We start from the raw sequence: 22,658 nt of genomic DNA, 5'->3' as shown, positions 1-22,658 counted from the left end.
CAACAATGTGAAATCCAAAATGTATTTAATATAACATTTAGATTAATACAACTTCCTTCTATTAATAAAATTTCTTCAATGTTATTCAAAACTTTTTGAATGTTTCAGATATATTTTAAGGTACTGGAAAATTTTATACACTATCTTAAACCTGGTAAAAATTAGGTTAACGGACAGAAAGTCAAAGGACAGAAAGTGAAAAAATAGATAGAACAAAAAGTCACAGGACGAAAGTAACAAATAATTTGTTTATATTTATTTGAATATATAAGAGAAAGATCTTGAAATAATTTCTTTTTATGACATTTATTAATGTTACAGTTAAGGAAATTGTTCATAAGTGTTGATAAATGAAGATATATCTAATTTAAATCATACTAAGGATATATTTCTTGGCACCATGAAGCCATTTCAAAAGTACCAAGCAACTTTGACTAATTGTTTTCTTAACAATTATTTGATCATTATTGAATTTTTTAGAATACTTTTTTGTTTACAAAATTGCTTTATATATTATAGTTCAAGATAAATACAAAAATGTTTTTTAAAAATAAGCATTTTCTAATTTAAAGAAAAATAATCTTGAACAGAATTGTGACCTTTTGTCTTATGACTTTTTGTCCGTGACTTTTTGTCCATGACTTTTTGTCCTTTGACTTTCTGTCCTACATTCTAAATTTATGGTGTCAGTCAAGTTTAGTAAATAACACACTTTTTTGTATATACAGCAACTTAATAAATTTAAAATCTGACACACTTGTTTTGTAACACCAAGAATCTAATATTATAGAACTTCCATAGCAATCCTTGAAAACCTTTTATAAAAGAAATTGTCTATCAAAGCTTCAATAAAAATTTAGGTTGATTAATTAAATTTTGTCAAAATTAAAGACATGACATACAAGAAGCACCTTAATTAGGTTAAATTTACCTCAGTACAGGTGTGTTTTACAGGTAAAAATAATATTCTTTTTTTCTTTAAACTCATGTATTTGTCTAGGGAATTCAAAAGTCCTTATGAAGTTTTACAGGATGATGTTTAGAATGCATTACATACTGACCAGGTGCGCTATTTTAAATAAGTTTGCCCCAAGCAGAGGTATTACTTTATAGTTTACCCCTGATCAGAAGAAAAATTGTAATCATTTCTTAATTTATCCCTACTAGATACATATATATATATAAATTATAATATGAAGAGATAACTTTCTGATATAAGGTTAAACAATTGCAGGGATTTTTTGGCTGTTGTCAGGTAAGTTAAAAAAGATAGTTATATATCTATTGAATGTAACCATGAAACCTAATGTCATTTTTATTCAAGAATTTAGGTGAATTAACTATGATTAATTTTTGTTAAAAAAAACACATGGCAAACAAAAAGCATCTTAATAAGGTTTTATTACACTCAGTACAGGTGTGTTTTTCAATCTTTTGTTTTACCAAAAATTAAAATTTAAAAATTAGATAATTTGACTATCTAGATTTGATAAATGTGACAATTATGTAAGGATGTAAAATTCTGTAAACATATCTTTTCTTAAATGTGGTTGGTGTCATGTCAGTTAAAATTTAAAAACAAAGTAGAGGTTATTTGGTCAAGTATGGTTCAGACTGGTGGAGTATTGTTCAGACCTTTGGTTGAGTATGATTCAGACTGAAAAAAATAGGTCGAGAACTGGTCGAGTACAGGTCTAGAATGGGTTAAGACTGTTTAATACTAATCGAGTAATTGTTAAGACTTTTCTCAATGGCAAAGATAAGGGTCAAGTACAAATCAGTACAGTCGAGTATGGTTAAGATTGGGTCGAGTAATATCAAGTAAAATTCAGACCATTTACATTTGTAGCCAAACCCACGGTGGATCTCTATCCATTTTGCAACTTTATCAAAAGCAAACATAAAGCAAAAAGGTGTTTTCGATGTGACCCTTGTTTCTATCGAAATCAAAATCAAATTAATACACATTACCAAAACTTAAAAGGAAATAGGAATTTACTTCGGTATATTTTGGCGTTCTTTCCATGACTTTGAATATGCAAACATTTCGAAAGCCATCGAATTAAAGAAATACGATGACGAACATGTGAATACAGTTTTGAAAGATCATATGTGACATTCAAATCGGACGATTATTTAAACTTAATTCAAGAATTAATTGTTAAACGCCTATGGTAATCGGATTTATGACGCAACATGCTCAAGTTGTTAAAAGAAGTATATTAGACATACTAGTGTTGGCTTCGATCTGTATTTTCTAATTTTTTTTTTTGGTAATTGCTTTTATTATTTTTTTAATAAACCTTTGCCAACAGCAAGAAAAAAAAAACGAACAACTAAAACAAATTTTAATGGATCAAAGTTAAATGATGCTAACAAAACAGCTTATTGGAAAATAAACAATGTGACAAATGTATGTTGTGTTTTACTTAGGAACATGTATCTTTTGAAGTCTGAATGCGCCTTTCTTTCTTTATTGTGTATACCTTTATTTGAATATTTAACACGATGAGTGACACAAGTGGAGTAGTAACTGCTTACTCTTCCGGAACATTTGAGTTCATAACCAGATTAGGGTGATATTCATGCAATGCTATCTCAAGTTATTTGTGTATGTTTTGTTTTTGATGGTTTTCTATTCGTCGTTTTATAGCCCTGCTGATGCTATTTGGTGTGTTTGATTGGATAAATGATTTTTAATGCAACCTTTGCATTTTTTTTTCTTTTTTAAATCAGAAACATTATGTGGTTATTTATATTGCTCAAATAATTCAGCAATATTCAAACCCAATTGAAGCAAAAAAGGAAGATTGGAAACTAAGGTTATAATCATGAGAAACCACATAACAAAATTCAAAAGAAAATAACAAGTTGAAAATGAAAATGCACAAATAAATTAAACAAACATATTATTTCATGGCAAACAAAAGTGTTGACTATTCTGCTGGTGATACCATCTGGGACAAACCTTTCACCATCAGTGGTTTTGACCCAGTGTTTGAAACAACTCACAATGGATACAGGTTTATAGCTTGGAAGGCCAGAAGAGTGTCTCGAAAACAAAAACGTCTCATTAGTCGCACTTCAATCAAAATATTTGGGAGAACAAATCAAAAACAAAATTGAGGAACATTAAAAACCGAACATTACTCAAATTGTGTGAACATAACACATATATTACCGAGTTATCTATCTGATCAGGTTTGCAGCCATACTCAATTAATACTTTGATGATGTCAGTAGTAGCAAATTCTGCCGCGCAATGCAATGCTGTTTTACCCTGAAATACCAAAAGAAATATATTCAAATAATGTTTTATTGTTATAGAAGAAGAAATTGTTCGTTAATAAATTGATTAGTTATTTAGAAACTCTAAATCAAGCTAACCGAAGATGGATATGGCTATAATTTAAGGTCCATTTTGGGCATGAAGTTCGTCACGTTTTTCGACGCTTATGCACCCTATTCTTTCAAATACTTTGACTTGAGCGTTCTGGGTTAAGGTAAATACAGTACAGAAAGCGCCAGACAGATAAAATATCAATAATTATGTTTTATATTTTACAAAGAATTCGAAATTCGAATGTACCGGAATTTTTCCCAACATTAAATTAAGAAATCCTGAAAAAAACTTACTTTATCTAACACTTAAAGGAGGAATGATAATCAGGACTTATATTCTGTCCCTGAAATTTTAAATATAAAAAAATTGTTCAATTCTTTGAAATTATATATAAAAAAATTATAGCAGACGAATTATCATGATATTACGTTGACGTAATGTAAGCGTAACAATTTGAACATCATTTTGACGTCCTACAAATGTCAAAATTGACATATCTAAAAAAAAAATGTTTTATTCATCTACTAAGATGTACATTGATATAATCAAGACGTTTATTTTTATTATAAGGTTTATTCAATTTGTGTTAGTAAATGATTTGTCCTTTATATATCTTCGTACGGTTATTACTGATAAACAAATAAAATTATATGAATCGGGAAACATGACAAGAGTTTTATAAAATGACAAAATACACTATTTCTTTTAACCTAACTATAAAAAAACTAAATTACGAAAAACAGAAATAATCCATGATATTATAATTCATCTAGTATATAAAAGCGGTGTATCAGTATAATTATACAGGTAATACACGCTTTTATTTTACCTCCTATGCATTTCTAAGATAATGATTGGTTAAAAACGACCGCGTGGAGACCTCTATATTTAAAATGGGGTTAGTTGGCGTGTTTTATTTTAAGATTGGGTTAGTAGCAGTGTTACGTCAATTTGTAAAAACAACATGACGTTGAAGAAAAATCTCAAACGTTTCATCCATCCAACAGATGAAGAAATTGATGATGAACGACTGGAAATAAATGCAGAAAACACAGTAAAGCTAACAAGTGGTTATTGTTGGCATTTGTTTTTGTATAGACCAATGGAAGTATGTTCATAATATTGAAGACTTGATCACTGTGATATGCCACTAGTCTAAATGCAATATGTTAAGATAGTCGGTAAGATAAATTCGTTACACAGTCTGCTAGTGACCTTATACGATATTGAATTTACTGACCACATATATATCGTATCACTTGGACAATGTTTTTATTTAGCAACATATAGGCTTTCAGTATAAAACAATGCATCCTCCCAATCTCGGGAAATACTTACTAACAGTCAATAAACAAGACACCGTTATTTCTATTTTTAGAAAATTTCATTTTTAAGAATATTTTGTTTTTGTAATCCTGGTATCTATGGTGAATCTATTTTTTACGAATTCAGTGAGTTAAGGTAGCACTTCAGTCTTAGATGCATGATTGTTTTATTAATTGTTATTTGCTTTGAACTAGCTGTCAGTAACTGCGAGTACTCTCAGATCTGTACTTGGTGTCTTTTTGTTGTGGGGATGTATAAATACCCTGCCACGTCCTGTCTGTATATTTCTGCTTTGTATCCATCGGATGAGTTAAGCTCTTTTCAACTGATTTTTATAGTTTGTTCTTATTTTAGAACTGTTACACCACTGTCTCAGGTTAGGGGGAGGGTTGATGCCTTCAAACTAGTTTTACCCCGGCATATTCTAAATGTGCCTGTCCCAAGTCAGGAGCCTGTACTTGAGTGGTGATTGTTGTTTGTTGCTGTTTATCATATTTGTTTTTCGTTTATTATTTTGTATAGTGTGTTCTCGTTTTATGTTCTTGCACAACTGTCCCAGGTAAGGGGGAGGACTTGGCCCCATTTAACTAGTTGAACCCGCCACATTCTGTATGTGCCTGTCCGAAGTCAGGAGCCTGTACTTCAGTGGTTGTCGTTTGTTGTCTATGCAATATGGGTTTTGCTCATTGTTGAAGGCTGTCAATTTCTGTGTTATTTGGTCTCTTGTGGAGAGTTGTCTCATTGACAATCATACCAAAAAATTCAAAAGAACAAAACAAGTTGAAAATGAAAATGCACATATAGATTAAATAAGCAATTACAAATAAATATATAATCTTAATCAAGGATTTGTATAGTGAGACGGATTGGAATCTCGTGGACTATTTGCATTGCCTGTATTGAAATAAGCTGAGTATGATGAGATTTTGTTAGATTTACCGTGATGCATCTCGTTAGTCGTTTTTCGTCCACCATTAAAAATTGAATTTATGTCATTTCCAGATAAACTCGGCGTTTTGTAAGTATAATATAACAAAATTACATGATGTGATACTTTTAAGTGTAAGTTTATGACAGTTCTGATTCAAAAAACAGTTTATATCTTTACAAAACACATTGTCTGCATCTAAATATACTATGCATTTTATCTGTTGGTCATCGTAATAATCCCGCCCAAATAGGCGGTCCAAACTACAACTTTAATCTCAATCTCCTCCTTCATAATAAGGATTTGTGTTGAGAAACTTGAATTATATGAAATAAATGTGTGTGGTGCGTGCATATTATAAACTATATAGTGTAAGAAGCTTTCGTTGTTGTTATTTAAATGGTTATTTCAGACCAACCGTCAAAAATCGTGCAAAAAGGGTGGACTGATAAAATATCAATAAAGTGCCACAATCGGTCGATTTCAACACTAAAACGTAATTATATCAATTTATCATAGTTTATTTGTTGTACTTTCTAAAACATTTAGCTTGCAAAATGATAACGTGTGCTATTATCATATTTTCAAAATACCGCTTCGGTTACTAGATGCATCCAAAAGTCGTTATTATGGGCGGGACCAAATTAACACAAATAAACTTCCTGTAGTCCCTAGTTTGCATCTGTCGTTTCATGGACATTTACACCGAAAGGTATTGCTTTTTCCTTTACAATTGATATGAAAATGTACTAGTGGGAAATTACTTTATGCCTTCAAGGGTTTACAGAACCCTGCTTACGTTCACCACATCAACTGCGTATATCATACAGTCATACTGCACATAGGCTACTGTCATAGGTCATAGCATATTTTGGCAGTAGTATAAAGTGAAAATATAGGGACACTATTAATTTACAAGTTAAAGGCGTGTTCTTACTATCATATATGATCATATATTAAGACTGTCTATCTCTCCAATTTTTTGGTATACCTCAGGCCTGTACCAAAGATAACAGGAGATTAGTTACATTTGTATATGTGTATATATGTGCTTAAAAGTGTGGGGGATAAGGGTACGATTTCAGTCCGACTAATTCAGTTAATGAAATAAAAAATATATATTGCCGTCTTCAGGATAAATCACAAGCGCTCGTCCCAGACCAGTATAATTTTTCTCAGGCTAAACTGCCCAAATGAATAAAAAGAAATTTTATGAAAGACTATTTTTCAGGCTTTGTTGTCAAAAAGTGTTCCACAATACACAAAATCTCTTAACACTCATAAACAAAAACCAAAAAAGAAAAGAACGGTCCATTCACATGTACATGTATGGAAAATTTGAAAGTAAAATTAGGCACTTCATTAAGGAGCAGTTATAAACTCTCAGCTCACTACTAAAAACTCTTCATACATGTATTGTCAGGACACTTGGGCGTCTGGGTTCATCATTTGAAATATAAAGAAAATTATAGTCAAAAATTTTATGTTGTCATGGTCAAACATTTGATATTCTTGGGATGGCTTCATGTCTACTAAAGTACATAATTAATCCTTGTTACCCCCAATACAATCAACCGGTTATGTACTTGTATATGATGCATAATGTGCAAATGCGGACTTTAAAATTCTGAACTTTTTCTGACCAGACTCCATATTCTACATAAATTCATGTCTTGTATTTTATTATTTTTGTGATGTATTATGAACTGTGTTATTTTGTTAATGTTCATATATATATATATATATGTATACCATAAAACCCACGATAACTGGATTAATTTCAATAAAATACATATCCCAGCATTATTATAGTGAACATGTAAATTACATCTGTTTACTTGGTTTAAACAGTAACAGATTATACATAACCCAGCAGTGACGAGTGCCCAATTATTCGTTTTTAAGTTACTGCAAAATTTTCTAAATGTTATTTGATAAAAAATAATTATTTAGCTTTTATATATGGACAGCTAGGAGAGTAGCTTACTCTTGATACATAAGTAATAAAATTTCAGTTACTGTGTATAATTGTTTAGCATCATATTTTCATTAAGTTTTTCACTTTCAGATGTAAAAGATATTTTGTGTTTTAATAGTTCTTCTCTCTGAAGACAATAGTTGGTTATGGCTGTGGATAATAATCAGGTAACTACATTATTAAATATATAAAATAATACTGATACCAGAATTACTTTAAAATCATTATATTCAGAATTTGTGCAAGAATCATACCAGTGTGCCACATCTCTTAATATTTTTTACAGAAATTCTTAGTTGAATTCTAGCCAGCTCGGACAGCTTTCAGCACTAGTACTAGTACTGCCACAAAATGTAATTTTTAGACTCTTATTCGTTTTTAATTTGTAAATTTGTTTTACATGTAATGTTTTATTTTATTTGCTTTGAAATTAAATGGATTCAAATTATAATTTTATAATATGGAAAATGTCAGGGAAACCCTAATTATATTTTATGTATTTTAGTCTTACAAAAAAAAATGTTTATTTTCAGGATACCAAAGTTAAAGGAGATATACATGTATATGTTTCTTTGTGGTGAAAGTGCAAGAAATAACACCATATTGTGACTTACAAAATGATCACTCATACTACATGCAATACAGGGAAAGGCATCAAACCAAGCCTCTAGAAGACATACATTTGTAGAATGTATTTTCTATGATGTACATGTACACGTCGCAGAGGATACAACGTACTTTATGTACCAAAAAATCAAATACAAATTGTGTCAGCTCCGGTGACAAACTTAAGACGGAAGTTAACCAGAGTATGAAATCACCATTATCAATATGTAAAATCCAACCAGTGACTATATATTTATTCAAATAGTGTCATGAATGGAATTAAAAAAGGACTTGGAAAATTAACATGTTTTAATATTGCTTTGTGTGTGTGAATAAAATTTGTCAGCAAGAACGAACCTCTTTTATTACAAGACATCCAGAATACATGATGTCTTCATACATGTCATAGCAGGTACCAGCATTTCTGTGGTTAATTGTTCCCGGATAGTTTAGTTTGTAACAATGTTCCATTTTTTGGTCTTTCATGCTTGCATTGGTTCATAAGGAATGTAAAAAAATATTTCATGTGGGTATAAAAATAAGGAGATGTGGTACGATTGCTATTAAGACAACTATCAGGAGATCAAAGGACAAGAATGTAAACGAAGACAGGTCAGTGTTCACTAAGATAGGTTTTCTAGGTACAATGTAGGTACTTTTTGAAAGTGGATAACCAATGGATTTATTGGGTCAATGGGATGAAGGTGGGGTGATGTGGGAATGAATATTTTAGCTTGGTGAGAATTAGTAGAAGAAATAATGTTGCCCGTTCAAGATGAAAATGAATAAGCTGCTGCATTTCTACCTCACATTAAGCATGAAAAATTATGTAAAAAAGTGAAAATGAAGCTATGTGACATAAACAATCTGAGCAACAGATAAAAATGAAATAATATTGACTATTTGTGAATAATCTGTCCAAGAGAAATCCTCCTGCCTTACTCCCTAAAAATGAAATGATTGTCCACTTATATATGCTCTTAATGCTACATTGTAATAAAAAATGTCAAATCTTTACCAATATAAAAATAAGGAGATGTATGAATGCCAATGAGACAACTATCCATCAAATTCAAATGAAGTAGATGTAAGCAATTATAGGCAACTGTACAGCCTTCAACAATGAGAAAAACCCATATTGTATAGTTGGCTCTAAAAGGCCACAACGTGAAAATGTGAAACAAATTATGAGTAGGGTGTATGACACAATAAGCAGATAACCCATCAAAGTTATTCGTAAAATGCTGTTAGTTGCTTGTGTTACTCATGTTTTTCACAAGGGAAATTTACTTGTACTTGCCATGGGTACAACCATTGATTTTAGGGTATGAATGATATGTTCATTGTTGAAGACCCTACATCAACTGTCAAGATGAAGAACAGGAATAAAAGCCATGTTCATTGATAATTTTCTATGTTTTCTGTGTATTGTGTGCGATTTAGTCCCATGTACATGTACATTTACTCCATATCTTTTCACTTTCTATTTTACTGTTGTTTATAATCATGAACTTATTTTTAACTTCCTGCCAGCCCTTCAATGAACTCAAACCTCTATAGTTCCAGTTTACACTCATGTATTTGCAGTTTGAACAGACGAGAGTTCTTGAAAATCAATGAATTCATTTCATTTCTCATTTATTGCGGACCTTTCATGTATATTGATTCTGTTTAATTTATTCATAACTTAACTATGATAAAAAAATCAACATACAGATATTGTATGGAGACTGACTATTCTTGAAGACTCTTGTGGTAGTTGGGTCAGTTTCATATACAAGAAGAAAGGACAAAGACAAGCTGCGAAAATAAATAATTGTTTTGACCTTCTCTTTGGGGTTATCTTAAACAGCTATTACTAGTATCATAAAGATGTGTTGGGCTACTCAAATTACGATCACAAGAAAAACAACAACATAATTACGATAATTTTCGGCAACTGCCAAATGTAAACGACTATCAAAGTTTATTTTCCGGCTTGAGAGAGGTCCTCAATATGACATACTCAGAAGGAATCGTGATATCTTTGCGAATTAAAACAAAATATTGATCAAAGATGCTAAAACAAACTAAACCTAACAACAAACAAGTCAGAAATGATTATCTTGCAATACACGCTATTCAACCGGATATTTACTAACAGGCGCGTATAAATTTATAGTGGCGAGTACGCAACATCTCACGATACGCGAGAAGTGTCGATATACCGCGAGATTCCAATCCTTCTCACTATACAAATCCTTGTCTTAAATTTGAAAAGACATCAATATCTAAATGTTTGAATGTATCTATATTTCAACTTAGTTTAATTCGACGTGAAAAACCTTCTGATCAATGATACAACGTACTCAACGCTTTTTCTATGTGCAATATTTGCCATATGAAACATCATTGGCATTTTATTGATAGTGCAACTAAACCACTTTAAATTTTACTGTTCCTTATCTCTATTTGTCATTATATGATGAATACAATCAATACACGTGTATAAATATAATTGGTAATCTTCAGTGTCACGCATACAGAGAGAGAGAGAGAGAGATAGTTACATTCTTATGTTTTGATAAATGGTAATTAACAAAAAAATATACCACTACTTTAACAATTGTGATTTACAATCTGGTTAATAGATACTGTATCTATCAAGTAAAAGCTTCAGGCTTTTGATCTTTACCATTACAAGCCGCTTTATGGAGTGCCTTTATACTATTACATAATACCAGTGTTTTTCACTCAAAATTCAAATGTTCACAAAAACAATATCAAGTTGTAGGACAAGGGCAGAATCACTGGTTTATATGCGATAGATTGTACATTTTGTCACTGCAAACACCTTTATAAGAATGTACGAAAGTCAAGTCAGAACATTCCTTTTTTTTTCATTTGTATTTTCATTATGAATTTTCTTTATTCCAAGTTGACACTGCACACTTCCAATTTTACAAATGTCAATCCAGAGAAATATAAACTTGGAACAGAGAAATGTCAACCTGGAAGTGAGACATGTCAACCTGGAACTGATAAATGTCAACATCGAACGTTTGAATCTTTGCCGCAATAAATTTTTTTCTAATTTGTATTAATTTCCTGCAGTTCGTGGGGCATATTATTCGTTTTATTGTTCGTGTTGTTTGGTCAATATAATTTATTTTCAGTTTAGCACATTCATCTTGTCCTCTTCCCACTTCCAAGTCAAATGGTTGATCATAAACCAACATGAATTCAGTGTCCGATGATCAATTACTAGCCTTCATATTCGATTGGATAATTTTTCCGAAGACCCCTATCTGGGAAAAATACATCAATTTGTATATGTTTTGCGTTCATCAAAATCAGGTATCAGTAGTACAACTTCGTTAAATGTACTCAAAATCTTTTTAAATTGTCTGGATTCAAAGAATATTCCTCTTTAGCTCACCTAGTTGTTCAGGGATATGCAAGCTTAATCAATAACTGGTCGGTCGTCGTTGTCATAAATCCTTAAAACAAAATTCAAAGAAAATTTCCCTTTTGAGCCGCGAAATTGTATGTTTTTTTACATTTGAAGCAGTGTTGCGTATTGCATGTCCCACTACTGAGATCCTCATTACTAACTATCAGCCGGAAAACATGATCAGTACCTGTGAACTAGTACATAAAGGTAAAACTACAGTTTTGATATATATCATCAAAATTGGAACAGTCAGAACAAAACTGGCAGAAAGTACCGATCATCTTGATTTTTCATAAGATACATTCAAAACCTATTTTGATTTATTGCCCCTGAATTATTAATTCTCATAAAATTAAGCATTTATTTATCTTGAATATCCTTATCAAAAGAAAGAGACTATAAATCCAAAAATAACCAAGACAAATAAATCATTGCTGAAATTGTCACTTGACTCCTAATAGGCGATTTACCCTAAAGTGCCGATTCTATACATCAGATTTAAAGAATTCTCCTTATGAAAGATAATTAAAGCTACAAAACGACTTATAATCTTTAATATCATAGAGAAATACCCATATTGAGGCTTTGTTACTTTGGGAACTTATATGTTTTACCGGCGAACATCTTTCAAAGAAGTTTATGTTCTGATAAAATTGATCTCATCGGACTGTTATAATCTTAGTTTATGGCTAAACTCAGTAAAGACCCGTTTAAATTCGATTTAATTGATAATTTCAACAGCACGTACTGTTATCTTGATGATTTTTTTTCGTTAATTAATAAAGAATTCTCTAAATATACTGCCGAAAACTACCTTAAGGAACTCACTTTGAATAAATCAAACATAAACAGCAATAACTGTCCATTTCTAGATTTAGACATTTCTGTTTTATACGAGAAACTATTCACAAAAATTTACGACAAAGGGGACTATTTTACTTTTCCTATCATTAATTGTCCTTTTGTTCGACGGTGATGTTGCTATGGCACCGTCTAACGGTGTTTATAAATCACAACTCTTTCACTATGCCCGTGTCTGTAGTGACATTTTGGATCTCAATGAACGTAATCTATGAATTACTGGTAAATTATTAAGCCAGGGATTTCGTTTACACAAATTACTTAAAACCTTAACTAAATTCTGCCATATTTAGTTTGCAAGTTTAGATGTACCTGTAGAAAAGTTATTTCAAACGGAAAAGCACATCCTAATTTTTATGGGAATGTTGTTTACCGAGCCCAGAAATTTAGAAAACGACCCGAGTAAACATATTAATCCTTTAATTAAACTGATTCTAAAATGTTACCAATTCAACGTTGCATTTGGATCTTTGAATATTCTTTTTGTCAATATAAATATTGATTTTGCTAACAGTAAATCAAAACCATACTACATATTATTGGTAATAACGTATCCACATTCACGGTACTACAATCTGTCGATACCTATATTTTGGCATTACACAGGGTCATGGGTTTTCTCTAACTGTTATTGACGTCTTTACACAAAATCCACTGGATGTGTACTGATTGAAATTTTAGTCTTGGATACATGATATGTTTATTTTGTTATTAGCTATGAACTAGCTGTCAGTAGCTGCAAGTACTCTCAAATCTTTAGATGTTTTCTGCTTTGTGTCGATCAGATGATGTTAGCCTTTTCAACTGACTTTATAGTTTATTCTCATGTTGGACTGTTACACCACTGTCCCAGGTTAAGGTAGGATTTAGCGCAAGCAAACTAGTTTAACCCTGCCACATTCTGCATGTGCCTGTCCCAAGTCAGAAGCCTGTTGTTCAGTGGTTGTCGTTGGTTCATGTCTGTCATAATTGGTTTTTGCAAATTGTTTTGTTATAAGTTAGGTCGTTAGTTTTTTTAATTGAATTATTTCATATTTTTCATGTCGGGGCTTTTTATAGCCGACTTTACGGTATGGGTTTTATTTATTGGTGAAGGCCGTGCGGTTGCCTATATTTACTTACATCCACTTCATTTGAATTTGGTGGATAGTTGTCTCATTGGCAATCATACCATATATTCTTATCTGTTTACTAATAATAGTTTAAAATGAAGTCATTAAAGATATAAACCTGTTATATACAGTTTCATTTGATAAAGAGCGACAGTTTCTTCTATACAGTTGTGTAAATAAATACTGTACACTGTATTAATTTAACTGTAATTGCTTGCTGTGTGACATAATTGTATCCGTTGCTGTATGCCAGAATTGGCCCGAGAACACAGTTATTTCGTAGTGCATTTCTTTTAGACAGTAAATTCAAATTAAAAAAATCGCACCTGCTCTATCTCGAAAAGATTTTTACTGTGAAGTGTACTACTATTGATACAAATAATATCAAAATTATAGAAACTTGTACCAGCTCTAACTCACAATATTGACAATTCTGTGTTAAGGGGGGCTAAAATTCAGTTTGACAGCTTCAGACATTCTAATTTTTGACCTTTTTTAACTGGACCAAATCACTACTTAACATAAAGATTCAGCACCCAAATTTTTTTAACATGTAATTTCATCCCCTTACTTAATATTTCATGCATAAAATATCAAGAAATAAATTGGGAAAGTGTATAAAAAAAAATGCAAGTTATACACTGTTCACACTAGGGACTATATTAGTAGACAACGAAAACCAAAGGACGATAACTGTGTCCTTGGACCTAATAGGATAGAAAGACTTGACCAATTTTTATAAAACTTTGCATGACCTAAGCCTAGGGAATTATAAGATAGTTGGCCAAGTTTCATGGCCATAGGATATATATTATAGAAACTAGGGCCATTTTAATATTGAAATTTGGATGTTTATTTTTGACGTTTAAATCAAATATTTTCAACTGTCAAGATTTTGGCCTAAAAAATTTAAATATTGCAAAAATTTGCTTTTTAAATACTCTTGAATATAATATAATAAGTATTAAAAGCAACGGAACACTCATTTGATTTATCAGATGTATCACAGTTATTCAAAAGTCGAATTTATATGAGCCTGTGTCTGAAAATAGAGATTTTCGAATTAAGGGAAGCCTTACATAAACATGCATTTTTTTCAACCAATTTGAAGTTTTTGAAGTTTTTAAACCATACATTATTCTTCCATATATATTAAATGTACTTTAAATGTAAAGAAAAGTTACAAAAAGCATACCACATGAGTATAAAATGGTCTTAGGCCATGTAAGACTGAGAATTATTTAGAGTCAATTTAGGCCGTAGCCCATATTTACATATAAAAATGCACACAGAGGCTATAAGAAATGGAAATTTGTTACTTTTTGCTCATTTCTATGCTAAGATGTCATGATACAAGAAGTCTAATTGCAAAAGGACTCTTGAATTCAACCTTTTTTGCAGACAGTATGGTCTGATGACCAGTTTTTCACTTTTCAATGGAAAACTTGCATGTAGTTTTAGTCTCAATTGGCATATATTTGAACAACTTACTATCCTAAAGAAGAAAATTATGGTAGCATATGAAATGAACAGGGTGTACTGATCATTGTAAAGTGATTTTTTTTTACAGATTTAGTGAAATGTTTGTGATGGATTACAGATTTTATGTACAAAGCTCTTCACATTTCACATACATCAAACAGACCGTTTAACCAGGGACATAAATACAAATATTCTGCACATTTTTTCTGTGATAATCTACTTTTCTCTAAATTCAGAGTTCACAAATGGTTAATTAAATTTGATTTAAGCATAGAAACACAAATATCAGGAACATAAAAAGCTGTCAGATAGAAAGTCAGCATGGCTCTTAGACATAAAATGGAAACTGCTTTAAAATGCTTATTTTAGCCGTATAATGCAAAAACGGGACATTTTAACAGAATTTCTGTCAAACAAAGATGTAAATCCTTTACTTTTATTCAGTTTGACAAATTGAAACCAGCAAACCATTCAGGAAAGTTGCCAAAGTACAGAATCTACATTTACGGAATTCATCTCTTAGGCCCGAGAACACAGTTATTTCGTAGTGCATTTCTTTTAGACAGTAAATTCAAATTAAAAAAATCGCACCTGCTCTATCTCGAAAAGATTTTTACTGTGTAGTGTACTACTATTGATACAAATAATATCAAAATTATAGAAACTTGTACCAGCTCTAACTCAAAATATTGACAATTCTGTGTTAAGGGGGGCTAAAATTCAGTTTGACAGCTTCAGACATTCTAATTTTTGACCTTTTTTAACTGGACCAAATCACTACTTAACAAAGATTCAGCACCCAAATTTTTTTAACATGTAATTTTATCCCCTTACTTAGTATTTCATGCATAAAATATCAAGAAATAAATTGGGAAAGTGTATAAAAAAAAAATGCAAGTTATACACTGTTCACACTAGGGACTATATTAGTAGACAACGAAAACCAAAGGACGATAACTGTGTCCTTGGACCAATTGTTATTTTTGTTTAACATACATCAGGTCGCTGGTTTTCTCTTTTAAATTGCTCCAAATTTTGTCATGCACAGGCCTTTTTGTTTTAGCTTAGTATAAGTTTTGTTCATGATCTTACTCCCAATAAACTTCCAAAAGCATATGGGAACCGTGTATATGTAATATTATGTAATTGAGAATGTTTTATTATAATAAACGGTCAATGAGCGTGGCTTATTTTAGATACACAGATAGTAGTAGTTCTTTGATATCAAATTTTTTATTAATGAAATTTGTTTTTGAATTCACCAGTGCAAGTAGGTTCTTAATATTGAAGACACTTTAAAAGTCCACCAGACATAACATTTTGCTTTAATGGGTCATATTGATCACTAAAATATCATCTGCAAGATATTTATTAATATTTTTTTAACTACATATAAATCTCCATAGTGGGTAATATAAATTCGTTACACTATATGCTAGTGTCTTTATTCGATACATACGGGATCAGTACATTCAATATAGCTCGCTCTGGTTCCATATGCTACTTACTGGCCCCAAATATCTCAAAAGGTCATTAACACACTGTGTAACTAATATTGTTTAAAACCGTAGGGTAATATGTAATTGAGAACAACCTCGTTAGTTCGTATATGGCGAATAGTTGTCTCTTTGACAACCATACTAGCGTTATCACATATCTGTGTATTTTTTATATCATAAAAACAGAACACCATAAAATGATTGACGAAAACGTTTTCAAAGATGGACACTAAATAGAAGACAACAAAAAAGAAATTTTTCAACACTTCTTACATTTAAATTGGTATGTCAAATGTTTAGGCCAACTTGTCAAGATGCTGCTTAGGTCGAATTGACAGATTATTCAGTTGACTCGTCATACTGAAAATAAATAAAATAAGCAGCTACGCCAAGAGCGCATGCAGGATACGCCCGTATAATGCATATTGAAATTGTTGCAAGAATAAAATAAAATATTTGAAAGGCATTTTATCAGAAGTAAATAAAATGGCTCTGCGGAATGCAGGCGTGAGGACAACTTATGGTGTGCATATATAGTGCTTCAAATATGACATGTAACTCTGGAATGACAAACCAAAAGTAAATCAATCCAAGCAAACTCAAGTTATGGTACAAAATGTGAAACATTTACTTAGGTCTAACAATTAGAGGCCTGAAACTTTAGAACGACAAATCAGGACACGTTAAACACCGACAGGGAGCTTCTTCTTATTAATCTCTATAATAATGTAAACTTTGAGAAACTATCTATATAATGGCATGGATAATAATTTTTAAAGACAAAACAACAACAAAATAAAATCTAAAGCATGCCTCTTTCACATGTGTTATCAATTCCATGGTTGTGGTAAAATTTCATAACAACTGATAAAGGCAAATACTAGTTATCGTTCGAAGTGTGTGACTGACGGACAGATGGATAGACATGCGGATTATGGTATACCAACTTACGTCCTATCTGAAAGCTTGTCTAAAACGACGGGCGTATTCAACTAGTATCAGATTTCTTTTTTTCCATTGTACTTGATTCATTAATATATTAATATAAATAGTGAAGTTCTGTACCATACTGTTTCTTAGATTAGTTACACAAGGATCATTTATTGTGCCGATCTATTTTATGATTGCATTCAAATGTATATTATATGTTAATGTAGAAACAGAGAAAAGATCACAAACTTTCACTTTAAATATGTTTATATGTGTTTTCAAAATTATGAAGTCTATACAATGGCCTTTATTGACTGGTTTACTACGTACATTTGTTTTAATATCTGTAATGTTATTATATTATATGCTCCAATTGGTTATTCTTAAAGAACATTGATTACGTGGAAACATTAGTTTCAAAATTATGTGCATGATATATGTACTCTGCAAGCAAAATATATTTAACATTATCAATACAAAATTTTGTCAAAAGATCCGCAAAATGAAGACAATTTCAAGACATTCTCTGCTGTGAAACTTCTTAGTATCATCCAATTACAACACACATTGATTATTGCTAAGTGACAAGGCCACATGCCAATGTATACTTGTGTCAAAGTCTTCACCAGCCTGATGGTACTGGCCAGTAAAAATGCTGTCGGGTCAGTAAATTGTCTATCACAAGCCGTATACATTCAAAAGCATTTATCAACGAGTGTTTGTGAAGGAACGTTCTTAAGTTTAAGTGTGCTTCTCCCAAAATGTGGACAGCGCTCAACAAAAAAAGCCATAAAATGTGTTAGGGTATGGAGGTATGGAGGGAACCAGAAAGCGCAACTATATTTAATTTGGGGGGATTATAATGCGAAATGTGTAATATAGTCGAGCTTTGATTAATAAATAACCATTTAATAACACATGTATATGAACATAAGAACATGAGCAAAACCTATACTGCATATCAAGCTATTAAAGGCCTCGAAAGTGTACAACAATTCAAACGAGAAAAGCAACGGCCTGATTAATGTACAAAACAATGAACGAAAAACAAGTATGATACACAACAAAAAGCGAAAATCATTGTATTGCATTGTAAATGGCAAAATAAAAAGATCAACCACATAAAACGAATGGAAAACAAATGTCATATTCCTGAATTGGTACAGGCATTTACTTATGTAGAAAATGGTGTATTCAACCTGGTTTTGTAGCTAGCTAAAACACTGAAGACAAAAGTACAGATCTGAAAGTACTCACACTTACTAAAAATTTGTTCACAGCCAATAGCAACATATATAAAAATCATGTATCTTATATCAATCGGCACATATTAAGCATCCAATGAATTAAAGCAACATCTAATAAATTTAGTATGAAGACGTCATAAACCATTGTTAACAGTCAGAGAAAATCAGTACTTTGTGCAATGCAAATATATAGGTATCGAAAGAATATAGGACCTTGAATGTTCATATGTGTTTAACAAGAATATTTAGTTGGGTTGTAATTTATTGATAAAATGGATAACAAAACTAATATTTATACCGATAAAAATAATATTCAAAGATCTAAAGCCAATTATAGTGTAAAATTGATAACCTTTACAAATAAATTTATTTAAAGGATCGATAACTTTACCCGCATCGTATCTAAATTTTCGAGCTCGATAGCCAACTTTTTTCTATCAAACTTCAATCCAAGTTTTCGTATCTGTGGCAGAATTCATATTAATATAAATTGTGGTAATGTAATTTTTTTTAAGAATAATTTAGCAGTTTTACATAGATAACGTTCATTAAAATCATAAACATCACAAGAGACAAAGGCACAACGAACTAATTGGGATATAAAGACACCCTAAGTTGGAGCCAAAAGAAAATCCCGTCCAACAACGAAAAATTAACAATAGGGAGAGAAAAACTATTCCTCATAGTGTAAACTGAAGTGTTCAAGTATATAAAAAAAAGGTTCGTTGTGGTTACGACGAATGGAACATATTCGTCGTCATCTGTAAAACAGAAATTCCATAATGATCAACCAACTCGTGATGGTGTCCGTAAAACTTTCGAAGGTATGATTTTAACTTCACCACTTGGAATTCTTGGTTTAAAAGCTTCCTTGTGAACAGCAACTCTATCAAGTAAATCATGATAGGAAACGCAAGCCCAGGAATAACATTTCAACGGGGATTTAAATACTTCATATGCAGGTGCTGCTAGAATGTTGCTACAAAGAAATTGAAAGTTTACCATGGGGAAGCTGAAATCATATCTTTTGTCTTAGTTTTATTCTCAACCGACCCTCATTATCAATGTCTAGATGTAAGTCAAGATATGAGGCAGACTTAACTGTATCTGTTGTATCCTTTATTGCAAATTCGATTAGATAGACCCATTAAACATAGTCACCAAACATTGAATTATTTAGTGAGAGGACGTTATCTATATCGCGATTTTCATTCTTCCTAAGAAGCTCCTATATAAAGCCAGCCTTATATAAATAAAGGGGTAAGTCGGCAAGAATAAAAGCTTGGTTGATTCCCATGGGAATGCAGCATTTTTGTTGAAAAAAAAGGTTCTTTAACCGTAACAAATATGTTCCCAAGCAAGAAATCAAGCATCTTGAGAATGTCAAATTTAAAGAATTCGTTGTTTGAATTAGAGTTACAAAGTACGAGTTATCCCGTCCTAAGACAAACTACTGGTATCTACGTCGGCCATTCTTTTTATGAAACAAAACAGGACCAACTCTTTCAATTTGTCTTTAAGTTTGGAATGAGGGATACTTGATTAAAGTGTAGAAAAGTCAAATGTTTTAATACTATTGTAGATGACAGAATCTTGGATGGTATATTCTCTAACAGCTCTGGGTTTTTTAGTATCCATATCTGATTCACGCCACCGCTTGATTGCTGATAAAATTTTTAGCACACTTATGTAATTTATGTATCCAATACAGTGACTAAAGATCCAGTTTTTCATCATTTGTTGAAATTCCAAAGATAGAACAGACCTATGATTATTCAGAATTTCCATCTTGGAAATGATTAAAGTGAATTGTAATTGACAAATACGAAAATAAGCACCACTGAAGATATCATTGCACAGCAACCTGTACAGAAGGCATAACAGTTTAATTTTTTTTGCTGAACACTATCAAAGATAGGCAAGAACTGAAAGTACCAAAACAAGATATACAAGAAAATGATGTCCTGCAAATTTTGCAAAACACACAATGAAACTAAAAGATTAAAAAATAGCTAAAATATAAAAAAGTAAATGAATGCATAAGTCATGGAAATAATCATCCAAATAAACGTATTAGCTACTTATTGAGTACAGAGATGTTATTTTTGGATACGGAGTGGTAATTCTATTTATTTAAAAATTTGAGGGGGGGGGTGAAAAGGTTGATTCCCTGAATTGTTTTTCTATGAATTCTATGTGTATGCACCTCCTAGATTCAAAATGATTTGTACAATGCCAAAACTGGCTGTATGGCGATTATTTCACTTTAATTTCAACGAATCATTAAATCACGTAGTTCCGTACTATGAGTTCTGTTTAAGTAGGTATACACAAAGACCTTAAATTATGGACCGGTATTGCACTTTAAATTATCATAGACAGATTTAATAAATCCAAGTATGCCATCTTTGCCATTTGTAATCTTCTATAATGAAAATTTTCATTTCTGATTTTAACTATTTAATTTCACTTGGATATTTGCCTACAGAATTTATCAAATAGCTGTGTTAAAAATCGATTCTTTTATTTGCGGAAAAGCAAAGTGAAACTAAATGGCTTAATAACTGATAAAAATGAATATTCCACTTAAAAAAATATCTTGCCGAACCCCATCCCAGATATCAAATGATCGTCCCTTGGTTGTTCTGTCTACTTTGGATCTTTCTTTTCTGGGCAAACATTGCTCTTTTTACGGAACTGTCGTAAAAACAAGATTTGCATTTGTAAACAAACCTTTTCTTATTTGTGCGAATCTTAGGTCACTTACTTCTTCTGGATTCTATACAAGTGAACAAATATAGAAAAATTTAATCGACCGGTAAAAACAATGCTTATTTTCCCAAGGGAATTCTTATTGAATTAAAAAACTGCATGTTTGATCTCACATTTCTTAAGTTTTAACTTCAGTAATAAAAAATATATGGTTGCTGTATTATTTTGCACTATACATATATAGCTGCTTAGGATTTTAGTGACAAAATTAACCCTTTACCTTTAAACTAGGTCTATATTTTGATCATACTATGACGAATCAAATTATGTATGGTTGCTAGATACCTATATATCAATATTTTGTATGCTTCAAACTTTGACTATTCCTGACAGAACTCTTCAAATAGATTTTAAATTAAGGTAAAGGTCATTATCCAGTCATATTGAAGATACTTAATGCTCAACATTCATGCTATATTCATTCTCTATATCACTGCGTTTTATATGTTTAATAACATGGTCAATATTCACATTCAATTTGGTCTTTGTTAATTAAAATGATTTGCCTTTTTTTTAAATTCAATGACAAATTACCCCTACTGCTTTGGACTTTTTTAAAATGTTATCAAACACTTTTAAATAAAATATTGATTCCCACCGAATAGTTGCAAAGTATGTTCTTTTAACTTTCAAATGCCCTTATATACGAGAAAACCAATTGATCTTATTACTATGGTAACCATGGCTGACGTAGATTTTTTCCAAGTTAATCCTCCAAATTGAATAGTTATGATAAGTTTCAGGAAAATCGCTGATTTCAAAAGGGTGATTCATGAGTGGATTCATGGTTATAAAACTTACACATATCCTATTTTCGATAGTTAACTAGGAACTCGAATTATGTTCTTTCTATTAACAAACTGTCATACAAGTGAGAGGTTTAGCTACCTGTTTAACCCAACATTCTCTTCGGTGAATGCCTGTACAAAGTCAGGAATATGACAGGTGTTTTTCATTTGTTCCGTTGATTGATAGTTCTTGATATTGTCGGTTTGTATGGACTCCCCCTTTTTTGAATTTGTATTAGAGTTCAGTATTTTTGTTAAACTTTTTTATTTGTAATACAATGATATATAAACAATGAAATGAAATACACTATAAAAAGTTGAAAAATCTTTATACACAATAAAAAGTATAAAAA

General features: G+C 31.3%; 1 protein-coding gene and 1 long non-coding RNA gene across 2 annotated transcripts in view; one reads left to right on the top strand and one right to left on the bottom strand.

The window, feature by feature from the left end:
• Positions 1-22,658, bottom strand: part of LOC127718666 (ankyrin repeat domain-containing protein 50-like) — a 34,033-nt gene that overhangs the window by 3,397 nt on the left and 7,978 nt on the right. The window contains exon 4 of the mRNA XM_052224718.1: positions 3,182-3,280. Within this exon, the coding sequence (XP_052080678.1) occupies positions 3,182-3,280 (99 nt within the window). The remainder of the gene's footprint in view (positions 1-3,181; positions 3,281-22,658) is intronic.
• On the top strand, positions 5,651-8,533 carry LOC127717565 (uncharacterized). Its single transcript, XR_007989234.1, has 3 exons — positions 5,651-5,687; positions 7,666-7,742; positions 8,109-8,533. It is a non-coding gene; the product is annotated as an uncharacterized LOC127717565 (long non-coding RNA).

The sequence above is a fragment of the Mytilus californianus genome, unplaced genomic scaffold (genome assembly GCF_021869535.1).
Source record: "Mytilus californianus isolate M0D057914Y unplaced genomic scaffold, xbMytCali1.0.p SCAF_10, whole genome shotgun sequence".
NCBI lineage: Eukaryota > Metazoa > Mollusca > Bivalvia > Mytilida > Mytilidae > Mytilus > Mytilus californianus.
Note: the sequence above shows the minus strand (reverse complement) of the source record. Positions and strands in the feature narration are given on the sequence as shown.